The sequence below is a fragment of the Chenopodium quinoa genome, unplaced genomic scaffold, assembly GCF_001683475.1.
Source record: "Chenopodium quinoa cultivar QQ74 unplaced genomic scaffold, ASM168347v1, whole genome shotgun sequence".
Taxonomy (NCBI): domain Eukaryota; kingdom Viridiplantae; phylum Streptophyta; class Magnoliopsida; order Caryophyllales; family Amaranthaceae; genus Chenopodium; species Chenopodium quinoa.
Genome location: NW_018743327.1, coordinates 1,086,746 through 1,104,064, shown reverse-complemented (window position 1 = coordinate 1,104,064; position 17,319 = coordinate 1,086,746). Strand labels below are relative to the sequence as shown.

Here is a 17,319-nt window from a genome sequence, read left to right as displayed (position 1 = left end):
AAAGGTTTATGATATTAGACATTATTGTATTATTTTGATATTTGTAGAAAGATTGATGGGATTATTTTCTATATTAATCCCATCAGATCTCATCAATACTTTAGGAATTATTAATGAGATCTTTGACATATATTAATCCCATCAGTTCCCATTAATCTTACAGATCCCATAAATCTTTTCAAAATTAAAAATAGTTAGTACAAACTTAATTTGAGCTATGCAAAATCAAGTTGTGATTGAGTACCAAAGTCAAGATTTGGAATGATGAAGAGTTAAAATACCATACGCATGAAACACATTGAGACAAAAAAGAAATCAAATGAAAACGAAAGGTACACTTTAAATTATTCCCAATTTGCTATGTAAGCCAAGAAAATTCAGTAACAAGTTTTATCAGATGCCAATTTTGTGTGTTTGTGATTACTTGTACTGAAAAGTAAAAAGGTGACGCATGTGATGATCATTTCGCAGCATCTTTCTGTGACTAATTTCTCATCTGCCCTTAAGCGGCAAGTTAACAAATTACATGAAACTATATATACTGTATCCCTCAAAAAGCCTGAGGAAGAAAAAAAAAGGCATTTTTCTGAGGCCAATATAATATTGCACTTTGTTGAATATATCAGCTGGTATAGTTAAAATGATATATAAGACAACATTATTCTAAAGTTCTTCTTTAACTTCTTGTTAGTTGATGATTAGTTATAAAATTTATATGCTGTTTTTATATGGGTGTAATGATATATTGATATGAAATATTTATGTTGATCAGGTGTAAAAGTAGTATTGACTATTGAGGCAGGGCAATACTATCAGTATCTTATTGGTGAAAAATGGAGGATGAGCGCAAAGTCCCCCTATTGAAGAAGGTATATTATGAGGATTGTCCTGGATGTAAGATTGAAAAGTGAAAAGATTCTGATGATAGCATACCCTGGATATTACTGGCTAGCATTTGGATCATTATGCTGTGCAATGGTATGAGTTGACTGTTTGAATGAATTGATTTTCCGGCTTTCTTTTTCAATATTATATGTTATATTTACAATGACTGGTTGTTGTTGATTAGGGAGAGAATGTAGAGTCAAGAGTTTAATGAAAAGGTTGAATATTTTCTGTTGGTGCAATACTTTAGCTGAACTCTAGTAACTTGAGCATTAGAGTAGTGTGTATTTGTGACTGTTCTGAGTCTAATTTTGTAAACTTTGACAAAGATATATTCCAACATCATGCTAACATGCTTCACATCAAAAGGGAAAAGGAAAAATAAAATAAAATGCATTTCAGCTTGGACTAGCCGGGTTGAATCAACTCTAGTGGAATAATCATGGGCCTATGGACAAAGGCCAGGACAGACCAAGCCAACACAGCGGCATTGCAGGGGCGGGGGCGGGGGGGGGGGCTGGGGGGAGGGTTTGAGAGGGTGTTTAAGGGATTAGGAATAGATGGCTCTGGTGGTGAGCTGAGTGGCGCGGAGGGTATGAAGGGTTAATGGTGGTGGTACGGTGTCTGTATTGATAGTTGAGTCTTCGAAACAAGTTATATTTTCTTTTTATTCTACACAGTAAGCTAATAGATGTTACCCTTGTTTAAAACCAAAATTTTAGTGTGATAGTAAAAACCCTAGCCTCCTTTTCTCTCTTCTCTCTCCTAAACCTAGTCTTCATTGTCAATTTTAAAGGGGCTTCTATCGGATTTCACCGGTGGAAAGCCCTAATCTTTATTTTTCTTTTAAGCTTTTTGTTTAGGTTACAATAATGTCTCCCTCGAAAGAAAGAGTTTATCTCCTTCGAAAGACAAGGTTTTTTCGATCTCATTCAAAAGACAAGGTTTTTCGGACTCCTTCGAAAGACAAGGTTTTATTTGCGCTTAATTTGGTCTCCGGTTGTACGGGGCTATCATTGATTATGGCTCGGATTCGGCTTACGGAATCAGCACAAGAATTTACTTTCTCACAAAATTGTGAAGCGACGACGGATCCACTCAAAAAGTTGTATGAGACAACGAATCGAGAATATGCTGAATTGTTATATTTATGTATTTGGATTCTTAGCCCTTCCCCGATTAATTCTTATTTGGTTTTATTAACTTCGTTTTTATTATCGTTCATTGTCAATTGTAGATGTCGTATGACTTATATTAATGAAATTTAGCGTCCTTTAATTAGGTCTTCTTTCAAAAAAAAAAAAAAAAAAAACCAAAATTTTAGCTAGCTTAAGGTACCAATATGTGCAATTTCTTTATGATTGAATATGTGAAGCTCATAAGTTGCAATTTGCAATTTTCTCAATGATTGAATTATATGGAAAGTTCTTGTAATTCTCTTTGCAAATATTGTGATAGAACTCGGGACTAATAACACATAATCGTATGATAGGACTCTGATCTATTCCCTGTCTTTTATGTGCAGCTCTGCCAATTTCATCGCTCTTCCCATTTCTTTACTTCATGGTAAGAAATGAATGTTGCTAAATTTGATGTTTTTTGTACACAAATTAACAAAACCATGAGCTCACAATCATTAGTATGCTTAGCATGCCATCTGTGCTGCACTTCCTCTGCTATTCTGCTATCTCTAAAGTTATGATTAAAATTGTGAGTCAATAGAAGAAAGCAATACAACAGATATAAGGAGGAAGTTCTATTCCGGAGAATGGCTGCGTTGCATTCTAAGCTTCTCATAAAGCTGTAAGGTTGTTTTAGCTAGGAAGTATATCAGTATGTTGTGTTACAGGCTGCAATGTGGAACAAGATAGATATTAGCCTCTGATATTACCCATTGCAGCTTGGTTTTGTAGCCTTGCTAGGAACGTGTAGGAAATTTAGTGACGACTTTCTTTTCCCTTTTCCAAAAATTTATTAAGACCAAAAAAAAAAAAAAAAAAAAAAAAAAAGAGCTGTCCTTTATATGTTGTAAGGTGAAAAACATTTGATAGCAGAATGTTTACCAAGAAGCATCCCCATTTACAGATATTGAAAAAGAAAATATAATAAATTTATTAGCACTGGTGTTATAAATAGCTAATTAATAAATTTATGAAAGTTCAGTCCTCATATAATAAAGAGTGAAACATATAAAGCCAATTTTAAATTCACCTAGAGCAGTTGTTTTGTCTGAAGAGTGTGATATTGTGGTCTCTAGCATTCTTTAGAGGGGACTAATACTATATACTTGTTCTGTATGACAATAATTATATATATATATGTGCAGATTAGAGATTTCCATATAGCTGAGCAAAAGGCAGATGTGGGATATTATGCAGGTTTTGTTGGTGAGATTTCTTTTTCTGTTTCTTTTGCATACTTGTTTATTTCAGTGTATTTTCATAAGAAGATAGAGAATTGATCCTTTATGGTGTCGATTTTATGTCAAAGGATCTGCTTTCATGTTTGGACGGGCATTGACTTCTGTCGTTTGGGGGAAACTTGCTGATCGATATGGTCGGAAGCCTATCATCATTACAGGAACAATAGCTGTGTTAGTAACCGAATACTTCCATTTCTACTCCCATTTCTAATTCAGCTTTCTTCTACCTGATTCAATAATAGTGCATGCTGTTATTTATTGTTCTGGTCATTGTCACATTTCAGGGTGATTTTCAACACTATGTTTGGTCTGAGTGTAAACTTTTGGATGGCAGTCTCAGCAAGATTCCTTTTAGGAAGTTTGTGTGGATTACTTGGGCCTGCTAAGGTAAGGCTTGCTGTTTTGCATAAATCTCTTTCAACGACTTCCTCCGTACATGGCTGTGTATTGTGCATCTAGTATTAAGATTGTTTTTTCCTTTCTCTAATGTTAATCACTTCCTTCTCAAATAACAAGGTTAATTTTTCATTATGAGCAGGCTTATGTATCAGAGATTTGTCGGGAAGAACATCAGGCTGTAGGCATGTCCATGGTAAGCTTCTTCAGCTAATTCATGCACCAACTAAGTCCAGTATATTAGTAAGTAATTGAGGAACAATTCTGTTATACATTTTGACTTTGTACAGATTACTACAGCTTGGGGTATAGGGTTGATCATTGGACCGGCACTTGGAGGTTTACTTTCCCAGGTAAGCTGTCATCTCTCCGTGTATTGTTAAATCACAGATGTTGCTCATGTTAATCTTGTTTAACTGCTTGATTTGAGCAAGAATCCTGTAGTATTACATTTCTTTAGAATTTTCTATTGGAAAGAGCACCTAGTCATGGTGCGAAGATAACTAGAAGTTGAAATATAATTTAGTAGATGAACCAGGACAATATCTAGTCCTGTTTATAACTAGTTACAGACTTACAGTCCTTACAGAGTTGTGGTAACAACGTAGTGTCAACCTATTCTCCCCTCCCCTCCACATGAACCGTGTTGTAGAATTTACTGCTGAAGCCTAGCCCTGAAGCTCTAGATAAAGGACTGTATGCATTGGTTCTTCTCTGAAATTATCTGTTGGAATACATTAGTTCATGCAGTAGCTTGCATGGTGTAATGTCTGAAGGTACTTAGCTGTCGTTGCAATATATTCTTCTCTTACATTAATAATTTTGAACCCCTTAGTACAAATAAGTCATTAATCTGAGACATTTTCATTATTCTTTAGCCTGCAGAAAAGTACCCTCAGATATTTTCCCAAGAGTCATTGTTTGGAAGGTCAGTTCTCACACGCCTGGGGCTAATGGTTTTGAATTAAGGAGTTCGTGTGATGATATTCCTTGAATCTGGTTCAGGTGTTATAACAATGCAAATTTGTATGTTTGCTGCAGATTTCCGTACTTTTTGCCCTGCCTTATCACATCTGCATTTGCAGCAGTAATCACTGTTGGTTCGTTTTGGCTTCCGGTTAGTCCCTTTATCTGTTGCTTTGTAAAAGTATAGCTAAAGAAATTATCAAGACTTCTCAAGTGTGATCTTAACCTTGAATCCATGATGTGTAAATTTCTTCAATTTCCATAAATTTATTCATACTAGTGTAAGTTGAATAATGAGGTTAAATTTTGTTATGAATACAAAATTATTCAGTTCTTGTTCAGCTTTCACAATAGGCATTACAAATTAAGTTAACTAGCAATGTCGTTGCACAGGAGTCATTGCACACGCACAAATCAAAGAACTTATCAGGGGATGATTTGTATGAAGCGTTGGAAGCTGCAAGCTACTGCGCAGATGAGAAGAGCAGTGGGAAGGAAATTGAAGGACAAGCTGACGTATCTGCGAAAAGCTTATTCAGAAATTGGCCTTTGATGTCCTCTATTATTGTGTATTGTATTTTCTCACTGCATGATATGGCTTACACTGAGGTAAGCGTTACTCATCTTTCTCCTAATATTACTCTGAAAATCTTGCTCACAAAAAATATTTACAGTAGCAATTACTTGCAATTTCCTTATTTTTGACAGCATTCTAAGAAGTCTTCAACTTTAAATAAGTTTGAAGTGCAATGTATATCACAAGTCAGAAACCATGCATTCCTTCAATCAATGTACAAAATATCTGGATTATGTATTTCATTTTCTATTTTGTACAAGAGGACATGTTAAATCACCTCAAATGCTAACATTACAATATATATGAGGCCACAACGATTAATTCTTAAGCACGAATTTATAAGTTGCACACAGACTTAGGGTTTATTCTGTTGGGTTATTTGTTTTTTTTGGTGTTTAGAGAGCCACAAGGGCGGAGGTGAGAATTGATCCAGAATCTCCTGGGACCGGGAGGGAAGCTCTAACCACTTAAGCTATCCCTCACTTTCTCTGTTGGGTTCTTTGTGATACATGTATAGTCCATATACCAACTTTGATATAACATCTACTATTTGCAAGCTATATTTGTTTAGAATTAGCTGTCCAATTTTGTAGATATGAACTATCCTTGTTGCAATCTTTATTTTTCGGTTTTGGATTAGTTGTCTTGACTTAGAACATCCTCATTTCTATAGATATTCTCATTGTGGGCAGTAAGCCCAAGGAAACTTGGAGGATTAAGCTTTTCTTCTGAAGACGTAGGTGTTGTTCTTTCTGTCACAGGTATAGAGAGGAATCGTTTATTGGTTACCTTATTGCTTGTACTTTCAAAAGCTTAAACTCATAGGGGCAGATCATATATGCATACTTATTTTTATGGTATATTGTTCAATCTATTTTTTGTTGCGAAACTGTTATTATGAAGATATACGTCGTATACTATTTGTCTGATTTTCAAACTGTCAGTTATATAGCATCTAAGTAAAGTCATCAGTTATATAGCATCTAAGTAAAGTCATCTATGGTTTACAAATGAAGAGTTATCTTTAAGAGTGTAAAATTCTACTTGCTTCTTATAAATGAATGACTTCAATATTATTTTTGCTTCCACAGATTGCACTAACCTTTCTTTATATTTTTCATTTCTGTCTCCTTTCAAAGGTTTTGGGATGATGGTTTTTCAGCTCATCTTATATCCATACTTGAACAAATTCTTTGGACCTGTCATGTTTGCTCGAATTTGTGGGGTATGCTTGTTTTAACCGTGTGATTATTCATGCTTGTTTTCCATGACTAATGCGCGCGAGTATGATAACATTACCTACTTCTTCTTGCAGGCGTTGTCAATACCTCTGCTACAAAGTTATCCTTTCCTTGCATTGTTTTCAGGGCTAAGCCTTAGCATCTTGTTAAATTCTGCCTCTATGATCAAGAATTGTTTATCAGTAAGTAAAGCTAACAAACTTTGTTTTACTTAAATATTTTAGCAACATATGGTATCTTTAATCCGCCATGCAATTTAAATGTCTCTACTAGGGATCAAGATCAAAGAGCACTTTAGTCTTAGTATGAGTAATAGTTGAAGATATATGTTCCCCTTTGGTAGTTTATTTCTAATTTTATTCTATTTCGTAATCTATGATCAGATATGCATCATCACCAGCACATTTATTCTGCAAAACCGAGCTGTGGTATTGTACCTTGACCTTCTAACTGTTCCTCATGCAAAGTTATATTACATGAATAATTTCTCTATGCACTTGAGATGAATATTTTGTTAACACAGGATCAAGATCAACGTGGAGCAGCCAACGGAATTTCTATGACTGCCATGTCCCTTTTTAAAGCAATTGGTCCAGCTTGTGGTGGTGCATTGTAAGTGCTTTTGTTTCTTAGTTTGTTTACTACAAAATGCACCACACCCCTTTCCAGTGATTATACTACCGTGTACTGTCTACCCTTTTCGAGACACTACCATATCAAGTATTAGTCTTTTATTGGAAATTTTGATGAAAGGTGCCCTTAAGAGGCCTTGAGGACATAAGAATAATGATTGGAGTTGTCCTTTCAGTTTGTTTGTTTATGTAATCTCCAGGTTTTATTGGAAATTTAACCTTGTTTGTATGTTTGATAGCTCTGTATGGTTCTTCTTCTTATATCGTGTTTTTGTTTATGTAATTTTTAGGCTTTCATGGTCAGAAAAGCGTCAAGATGCTTCCTTCCTCCCAGGTACAGTCTAGACTCTAGAGAATTATTATACACAGAGTACTTCTCATTTTGTTACATTGCTGCTGCATCAATCATCGTGAAAATGTCACTCTTTTTTCTATACAAGCGTTCTTAAGCACTGACTTAATTACCTTTGAAACACAATATAGTTTTCATTGCTGAAAGTTTTTTTTTTAAGTTTTCCAAAGTTTGTTCCTGAAAGTTCTTTACACTTATGATTTATTCAATTTTTGGCAAACCCACATACTACCTTACCTCACAATATTTACACCTTTCTGATCACTTTTGTTACAGTTTTTCCTTTTTCTTACACATGCCAAACTTTTTATTCACTATCTATCCACCCTTTCCTTACACACACTTACCAAATCAACAGTCTTTCTTCAGCAGCCTTAGTTTGTGTGCATATAGCAATCGTATATAACGTATTAAGTTATATTGTATTGTTGGAATAACTCGTCCAATAAAAGAAAAGAAATTAGATGAATGAACTGTGAACATTTGGAATTCAGGACTTCTCCTTAGAAAAATTGCATTTATTTTGTTTGGCTACCCGATTTCATGATAGGTAGGTGAAAATGTTGACATTGACATGTGCAGATGTGCTGTTGATGTTCATATTGATTTGAAAAGCTTTCAAACAGAATATAAGAAAAAGAATTTGATGCATTTCAAACAGAATATAAAGAAAAGAATTTGCTGCATTCCAAAGCAGAATGTTGATGTTGATATTCATTTATAAAGCTTTTTACAAAGTATGATTATCAATAGTTTACTATAAGACTATAATGTATCATATAAACTCTTCTTCTCTTAAAATTCCAACAGTATATTTGCATTTTCTTATTATTATATACTTTGTAGTTTCAAGATTTAATCATACACAACTGCCGCCTTTCCTAATCTATGCGTCAAGGTGTAACAAAAAAATTACTTTGGGACGGAGGGAGTAGTTAAAGACATATAGTTGGTTAGTTGCTCTAGTTTTGTACCGTAAACTAAGCTAACTCGGATTCTGGATGACATTATGCAGGCACACACCTGGTCTTCTTCCTCCTCAATGTGGTGGAACTCATAGGTGTGGTGTTAACGTTCAAACCTCTCCTAGTTGAACGTAAAGACTAAACACCACAATGTTACAAACTCTGTCTAGGAGGTAGGAGTACATATGGAGGAGAGTTTGAGAATTGTTCTCCTGGCCGGCCTGTACGTGCTGCACTCGAGGTCTATCATATGATGTGGTTTGAACTTAAGCTGCTGTGATGCAGGGGTGGATCAATCAATATGCATATTGAACGATACTGTCAAACTCGAACGCTTTAGTACTGTGCAAGGTCCTCCTCCTCCTCATCATCATCATCACCTCATGCGCTCTGGAGATTAGAGCCACTGTGATTACTATATATATTCTTTCCTTGATGCTTTAATAAAAGTTACGGTAGTATAGAATTAGTCAATTTTGCCTATGAATTGGCCATTTGAGCTAGAAGTAATCTTTTACTAGTTTTATGTGTTGATTATACTTTCTATATGGGGAAAAAAATATTTATAGTTTTAGTTTCTGGCTGTGATTGAGAAGGCTTATGTTCCGGTTTGGATCCGACAACATATATACAAAATCTGTAAAAATCTTATCGTCTGGCTAAGCACCTACATAGGAAATGAGGATTAGCTAACCCCGGGGTGAATCCAGGGATAACCACTCTGATGATAAAGTTGGAAAGTGTTTAAGAGAAAGAAAATATGATATGAAGAAAGAAATAAAGAAGAGAGAGCGAGAGTAATAAATGCTGGATAATCTTACCTATTTATAATAACTTCAACTGCCAACCACTTTATGCCAAGTGTCGATTAACCAACACCACGTGCTGAATTTGAAGAGGTGCCGATATCAATGTCGTTATGTGATATTACCGATATGGGTTTTATGATTATAAATCCAAACCCGTTTAGACTGTAAACGAATTGATATCGCCACTGTACTAGATATCGTATCTACCCATACAACTAGCCCTCCAAGTGAGGACGTTAGAATAGCTAATGTTCTCACTTATGTGCAATAATGTCTATTATGGTCTTCGAATTGGAAGAGCAAGTCTGGGTCATATGTTTCTTTCACTCTGTCTAGCATTTTTCACCTTAACTTGGGATGTGCCAACTTGGTTATGTTGAAGTACGATCAAGAGAACTAAGAATTATTTTTCTGGGGTATATAAAATCGAAAAAACTCTTTTTTTTTTTTTTTTTATTAAGTGACCTAGTTTGCCTACTGCAAACAAGATCTATTGAACATAATAAGGGAGCGAAAAAAACTCAGTTTTCCCCTCCAAGTGACCTAGATTGCCGACTGTAAACATGGTCTACTTAACATATTAAGGGAGCAAAAAAACTCCGTTCCCTCCCCCCCCCCAAGTGACCTTGTTTGCCGACTAGAAACAAGGTCTACTTAATACAATAAGGGAGCGAAAAAACTCCGTTTTCCCCCCAAGTGACTTTGTTTGCTGACTGCAAACAAGGTCTACTTAACAAAATAAGGGAGCGAAAAAACTCCGTTTTTTCCCCTAAGTGACCTTTATTTGCCGACTGTAAACAAGGTCTACTACTTAACACAATAAGGGAGTGAAGAAACTCCGTTTTACCCCCCAAGTGACCTTGTTTGTTGACTACAAATTAAACAAGGTCTACTTAACACAATAAGGGAGTGAAAAAACTTCGTTTTCCCCCCAAGTGACCTTGTTTGCTGACTGCAAACAAGGTCTACTTAACACAATAAGGGACGAAAAAACTCTGTTTCCCCCCCCCCTCTAAGTGACCTTGTTTTCCGACTGCAAACAAGGTCTACTTAACACAATAACGGAGCAAAAAAACTCCGTTTCTCCCCCCCAAGTGACCTTGCTTGCCGGCTGCAAACAAGGTCTACATAACACAAAAAAAATTCGTTTTCTCCCCAGTGACCTTGTTTGCCGGTTGGAAACAAGGTCTACGTAACACGACAAGGGAGCGAAAAAAATTCCGTTTTTCCCCCCAAGTGACCTTGTTTGCCGACTACAAATAAACAAGGTCTACTTAACACAATAAGCGAGCGAAAATACTTCGTTTTTCCCTCCAAGTGACCTTGTTTGCCGACTACAATCAAGGTCTACTTAACACAATAAGAGAGCGAAAATACTCCGTTTTCCCTCCAAAGTGACCTTGTTTGCCGACTACAATCAAGGTCTACTTAACACAATAAGAGAGCGAAAATACTCCGTTTTCCCTCAAAAGTGACCTTGTTTGCCGACTGCAAACAAGGTCTACTTAACACAAGAAGGGAGCAAAAAACCTCCGTTTTCCCCCCCAAGTAACCTTATTTGCCGGCTTTAAGTAAGGTCTACTTAACACAAGAAGGGAGTGAAAAAAACTCTGTTTTTCCTCCCAAGTGACCTAGTTTGCCGGTTATAAACAAGGTCTACTTAAAACAATAATGGAGCGAAAAAAACTCCGTTTTTCCCCCTTAGTGACCTTGTTTGCCGACTGCAAACAAGGTCTACTTAACACAATAAGGGAGAGAAAAAACTCCATTTTCTCACCCAAGTGACCTTGTTTGCCAACTGCAAACAAGGTCTACTTAAAGTAACAAACCCCCCAGCCTTTTTTTTGTTTTATATATTTTTTTTTTTACCGATTGCAAACTAGATACCTGATAAGAATGGCAATCGTTTTATTGGTTAAGCGGGAACTCTAAAAGTGTTGTGACACGTGTCAAAAATCTAACGCTTAAACTTTAAAATCGCAAAATTAGCCCTGTCATTGGATCCCTGACAGGACGGTCATATCAATAGTCACTTCTTAACCCCCTAAATTCTGGTTATTCCCTTACTTGCTTTTCATTCTTATCCTTTCTGCAAGCAAAAATAGAGCGAATTTGAGAGAGATTTTTTTCATTCTCATAGCAGGCACTGTTATTACGAAACGGAATCGGATTTCATTTGGGAAACAATTCAATACCTTTGTTCAAGGCGAATAATCTAAGGTATCTACAAACCCTAAGTTTTTATTTTGCATGATTACGATTTTTTTTCCTGCCATTTTAGCTTAGGCTAGTGTATTAGATGTCTGACAGTAGTATTGAAGAGGAACAACCTACCCTTAGCACTTTTAGGCATCGCCTTATCAGGTAGTCGTTGGGAAAAGATATGGGCAAACCTAAAGGAACTACTTCCTCTCTTTCTGACAATATTGACAATCCATTTCAGCTGCTGTCTACAGAAGAGCAAAAAAAAAAAAAGCTTTTCTCCGTCATAAGATACTAGCCGATTGTGAGAAAGCGGTCCGCCCTACTGTAGACATCTACTTTTGGCCTTTTGTCCCGACAGGAAGTGATATGACGATAAATAAAACCATCTTCGTGTTGGGTCAACGTGAAGAATACTTATGGATAACTGATTAAATCACAAGGACACAAAAATGACTAGCCTAACCCAAAAACAAATAAAATAAGGTCCAATTAACTAAGTCCGATCATAATTAGGCTTAAGCCCGAAGTTAAAGCCTAATTATGGCGGATTTAGAGGCGCCTAGGTCAAAATTCAATGCTACCGCAGGGAAATCCGCGTGCATCTCAATGAGTCGCGCTGGTCTAGCGCGCGCAACTTATTCAGCTGCGTGTAACACCCAACGAAACTACTAGTGATGCGCTTGCGAAAGATTCAGATTTCATAAAAATATAAAATCGAATCTTATCATAATATCGTACGCGAGACCATCAGTTGCGCTGCCCAAAGCAGCGCATCTCAATGACTTGAGTCGGGCTTTCGCGCGCAACCCATTCAGATGCGCGCGACACCTGCTGCGGCAGAATGTTCAAAACCCTAAATGTACCCATTCCCTATAAATTGAGGCTTAATACGAGGCTCAAAGAGACATAAATTAACCTAAAATTCTGGCAGAAACTTTGTGAACTATCAAACCCTCTTGTCCTAAACAATCACCCCTCTCAATACTTGTTATTACGATGGAGGTTCCCGAACAAGAAGGAGTCCATAAGTCTTCTAAACGAAGATCTAGCAAAGAGAAGTGGTAAATTCCAGAGCACTTAGATCAATCACATTATTTTCTTGTTTAAAATAACTTTAATTAATTAATTAATTAGTGTAGCTTGATCACTTTAAACGAACTTTTAATTAATTAATTCCACATAGTATCTTGCGTTAAGTAAAGAATATAATTAAATGATTAATTGTTGATTGATCACTTAAGCCAAGGAGAATCTTGTTTATTTTTGTTCTTTTCACGAATATTGATTAAATTAGAATAACGACTTTTACAATGTAATTCTTACGTGATTGACGCGTGTAAATAAAATCAACTAACCTAGTTTTTTAGGTATCACATTGCATATGTTGTTTGGTGATGAAATTGTGAAAAGGGAAGAGCTAGTAGAGGTCGTATATTCCTCACCAAGTCTATATTATTCCATGATAATATAATACCCCAATGTATTATACTCTAATATTTTATTATTAATATTATCAATTCATAATGTTTATACTATTTAGTCTCTATATGACCTCTTAATATTCTATGATTAAGAGTTGTTTTTTCAACGTTTAACCCCAACTCTCCAAAACACCAATGCTTCAATATGGTGCAATCTTTTTTTTTTTTTTTTTTTTTTGGAAAATAATTACGCTATCTGTAAAACAAAGAATCTATAACTTCTTTTTTAAATGAAACAATAATAACTTCCACTTATAATACGAGTAGTATTTTTCCCAAAACATACATACTAGTATATCCCGTAAATCAGTTGGTATGAGATTATAGCATTATATATATAGACCCTATTAATTAATAAGACAAAATAAATTTGAAATATAAATCATGAGATGAAACCAATGAACAAAAATGAACAGCAAAAAATTAGCTATACTTGGACAATAAACATGAAACTTGCAATTATATACTGTAATAAAGTATGGTAAAGTTAAAATATATGTAAAATTATATTGTTACTTTTGTTTGGAGGGATAAACAAATCCTAGAAATGAAACTAAAAGCCAAAAAAAAAAATAAAAAAATCTAGAATCCTAGAAAAATTAATTAACCTAACAAGCTACTCCGGTTTTTTTTTTTTTTGGTGAAAACCTAACAAATTATCAACAAAAATTTCCCAAAACAATTTAACCCAATTTGGGACAACCAATTAATCAATATTAGTAGCAAAAATTTAGACAAATTATTTGTATTTACCATTTACCATTAAGTAAAACTAACCTAGACAATGATGTTCTTTCTATGTTACCAAGTATAAGGCCTTTGTTGTTTTGTTTTGTTAATTCTAGAAAAAAAATATATTTATTGTTGAATAATATAAAGTAATAATATTATTATTATATTTTTGATTAAATGATATAATTATTAGCCCAGTGACAAAACATAATATTATCAAATTGTACTATAAACATTTACTCTAATTAATGGGGTAAATATTCCTATGAAGTTATAACGACTCTTAAATTATATAAAGTATAATAAGGGTTTGTGCATAAATAATTTTAATTTTATCGATTCTCAGTATTTAGTTTGTTCAATAATTAATTTAACCATATACTTGATACTTAAATTTTAGTATTTCATGTAATAAAACAAACAGTGCATGAACTAGTAAAATTTAAGTGCTACTATCTATAAATTTATATAATATATAGTTATAATTAATAATAGTGCATTAGTATTTATTTAAATTTTATTTCTAAAACAAAAATTATTATTCTTTGGGTGATATAGATAATAATATGGCATTATTTAAAATTATTTAACTATGTTATTTTTTTTGTTTTTTCTTTGTTATATCTCGAACACCGGGAGATAAATTAGGCTGCCCAAATGCCATAGTATTATTATTATCCATAATGTTGATATCTTGCTCAAATCTTATAAAACGAGGTATAACTCAAACTCTCAAAGTGGGTAAAAATATAGAATTTTTTCCAAAATCAAAAAATACTCATAACATTATAAGGAGTAATTATATTCTAATATATATAAATAAAGTAGACATTTTTCGAGAGTATTTGGCGCGCCACATAAAAAAAGGTATAATTTTGTCCAATGAAAAATTATATTAATAATTTATTTTAGAATTAAAAAATTTACTCTCCAGCTAAGCAAAAGTGACGAATAAGATTTAAGAATTTTGATACATAGATAAAAACAACGAATAGAGAATAATTTAAATTTAAATTAATTTTAAAAACCAATAATTATCTTCTTTAAAAAAAGTAATAATTATCTTTTTTACATGAATGTAAATTTTTTATCGCAAATATCTTTAATCTCTCCCTAGCAAATATTATAAAAGTTTGATTTTAATAATGTACTCATTGAGACGAATAAACCTAAATTTCATATGACTAATTCCCCATAATTTTTAATAGTTAAACGATTATAAATGAGACTAACATTTTAAACCGAACGAGTATATTAAATAAACACATATGAAAAAGACTTGTTTTTATCAATAAAAAAAAGAGATTTGTCATTTATTTTTTGAATTAAAACTTTAAAGGAAAAATGTAAACTAATAATCCCACCTTTACACCATCTTCCATAAATAATCCCACCTTTTGAAATTCCAGAAACAATCCCACCTTTGATGGGGGTCTTCCACTAACAATCCATATCCGGTTAAATTATTTTGGTAACCGGTTTTACTAGGTTATGAGACACGTGTCGACTTTTAACAGGTTGTTATTATTATTATTATTACTATTACTATTACTATTATTATTATCATTATTATTATTATTATTATTATTATTATTATTATTATTGTTATTATTGTTATTATTATTATTATTATTATTATTATCATTATTATTGTTATTGTTATTTATTGTTATTGTTGTTATTATTATTATTATTATTATTATTATTATTATTGTTATTGTTATTGTTGTTATTATTATTATTATTATTATTTAATAATTAATAATAGGTTATGAGTACTTCATGGTTATTGACACAGGCAGTGACGTCAGCTGGCTCCAATGTCAACCTTGCTCCGACTGCTACCAGCAAAGCGACCCAATCTACACCCCTTCATCCTCCTCTACTTACTCCCCTCTCACGTGCAGCACACGTGAGTGTTCCACCCTCGAGGTCAGCGCGTGCCGCAACAGCGCGTGTCTCTACCAGGTTTCCTACGGCGACGGGTCCTACACCGTCGGTGAATTCGTCACCGAAACGGTGTCGTTTGGCACCTCAGGGAAAATCCCAAAGGTAGCAATAGGATGCGGTCACGACGACGAAGGACTCTTCGTAGGTGATGTCGGGCTTTTCGGGCTTGGTGGTGGCCCGCTCTCATTACCCTCACAAATCAAGGCTACCTCGTTCTCCTACTGCTTAGTCGACCGTGACTCCCCCAAAAGCTCTTCACTCGAGTTCAACTCCGCAAAACCAGCGGACTGCATAACCGCGCCGCTGATCAAGAACAATAAACTGAACACCTTCTACTACGTGGGACTCAGTGGGTTCAGCGTAGGTGGTCAGCAGATCTCCGTCCCACCAACATTTTTCGATGTAGACGAGTCGGGTTCGGGCGGGGTTATCGTTGATTCAGGCATAGCCATAACTCGGCTACCAACTCAAGCCTACAATTCGCTTCGAACCGCATTCACTCGGCTAACGCCGCACCTAAAGTCAACAACGGGAGTAGCACTGTTTGATACTTGTTACGATTTCTCGTCAATGAGTAGCGTGGGTGGAATGGTGGTGGACTGGTGGTCCAAGGAGAAAGACTAAGAAAAAAAATTATTAACCGGTTTAACAGGTTGTAGGTCAAAAGGATCATTAGTGGAAGATCCCTATCAAAGGTGGGATTGTTTCTGAAATTTCAAAAGGTGGGATTATTTATGGAAGACGGGGTAAAGGTGGGATTATTAGTTTACAATTTTCCAACTTTAAATTGTCACATAAGCAAAATAAACGAATAAGGTTTGAGATTTTTAATTCAAGCGTCACATAAAATAAATAAAACAACAAAATATAACTTTAGTGTTAAAATTAAAAAACATCTTGTGATACTAGGAAGTTTATCCATGTATTTGATGAATGATCTTCATAAATATACAAAATTTTAAAATAAATAAAATAATTTACTAGAATCGTGCATCGCACGGGCTCACATCTAGTAAACAATATAATTGTCTTTTGCAATTAAAGCTCACAACCCTTTCAAGTTTCGAAATGCTTGTAACTAATAATTAATTAATCAAGCAATCCCCAAAAATGTTTATTAATCCACTTCTTCTTCTACTTCTTGTTTCTTACTTCTATACCTAATATTTTAAGCTCAAACCAAAAATGACACATATCATCACCTCATTAATCCTCTCTTATAAGTTTTTAATTTTTTAAATAATTGGAAGCACACGACTTGCTATATGCTTCAGATTTGTTTCGTCTTCCTATTCTCCTCGCATTGAATTTCTACTATTCATCACCATTAATTCACTGATAAATTTTCATTTAAGATCAAATTTAAATCCATAAGTTATATCCCAAGCTAATCCCACAATCTTTTCCCATTCTCCAATAACCTTTTTAATTATATTTGGCACCAAAACTTACAATACCTGAATGTGAATTGAAATTATCATGGGTGTTACTTGATAGTAATTTAAAAAAAAAATGAGATTATAGAATTATACAAACCAAATAATTATTGATTAAATAGAAAAACAAAATTAGAGATAATCAATCATGAAACGATGAAACAATAAACACAAATGAACAACAAAAATCAGCTATACTTGGACATTAAACATGAAACATGCAATTATATACTGTAATAAAGTATGGTAAAGTTAAAATGTATGTAAAAT

The 17,319-nt window shown here is 34.2% G+C and overlaps 2 protein-coding genes across 3 annotated transcripts; both read left to right on the top strand.

Annotated features, from left to right (window-relative positions):
• The first annotated feature begins 486 nt into the window (after positions 1 to 486).
• LOC110737368 (protein ZINC INDUCED FACILITATOR 1-like) lies at positions 487 to 9,010 on the top strand. 2 transcript variants are annotated; one of them, XM_021917721.1, is made up of 17 exons: positions 487 to 629; positions 773 to 978; positions 3,212 to 3,272; positions 3,376 to 3,478; positions 3,592 to 3,694; positions 3,846 to 3,899; positions 3,994 to 4,056; positions 4,582 to 4,631; positions 4,745 to 4,820; positions 5,063 to 5,278; positions 5,920 to 6,007; positions 6,386 to 6,471; positions 6,562 to 6,669; positions 6,871 to 6,915; positions 7,011 to 7,099; positions 7,410 to 7,453; positions 8,487 to 9,010. In XM_021917721.1, exons 2-17 carry the CDS (start codon positions 877 to 879, stop codon positions 8,576 to 8,578), a joined length of 1,380 nt encoding a protein of 459 aa, XP_021773413.1. In that variant the 5' UTR covers positions 487 to 629; positions 773 to 876; the 3' UTR covers positions 8,579 to 9,010. The 2 variants fall into 2 exon arrangements, with proteins under 2 accessions (XP_021773413.1, XP_021773414.1); XM_021917722.1 differs by lacking the exon at positions 487 to 629 and adding an exon at positions 2,411 to 2,451 and having other exon boundaries at positions 636 to 978.
• Positions 9,011 to 15,441: 6,431 nt separating this feature from the next.
• Positions 15,442 to 16,252, top strand: LOC110737367 (protein ASPARTIC PROTEASE IN GUARD CELL 1-like). Its single transcript, XM_021917720.1, has one exon. The coding sequence runs from the start codon at positions 15,446 to 15,448 to the stop codon at positions 16,235 to 16,237; it is 792 nt and encodes a 263-aa protein (XP_021773412.1). The 5' UTR covers positions 15,442 to 15,445; the 3' UTR covers positions 16,238 to 16,252.
• The last annotated feature ends 1,067 nt before the right edge of the window (positions 16,253 to 17,319 follow it).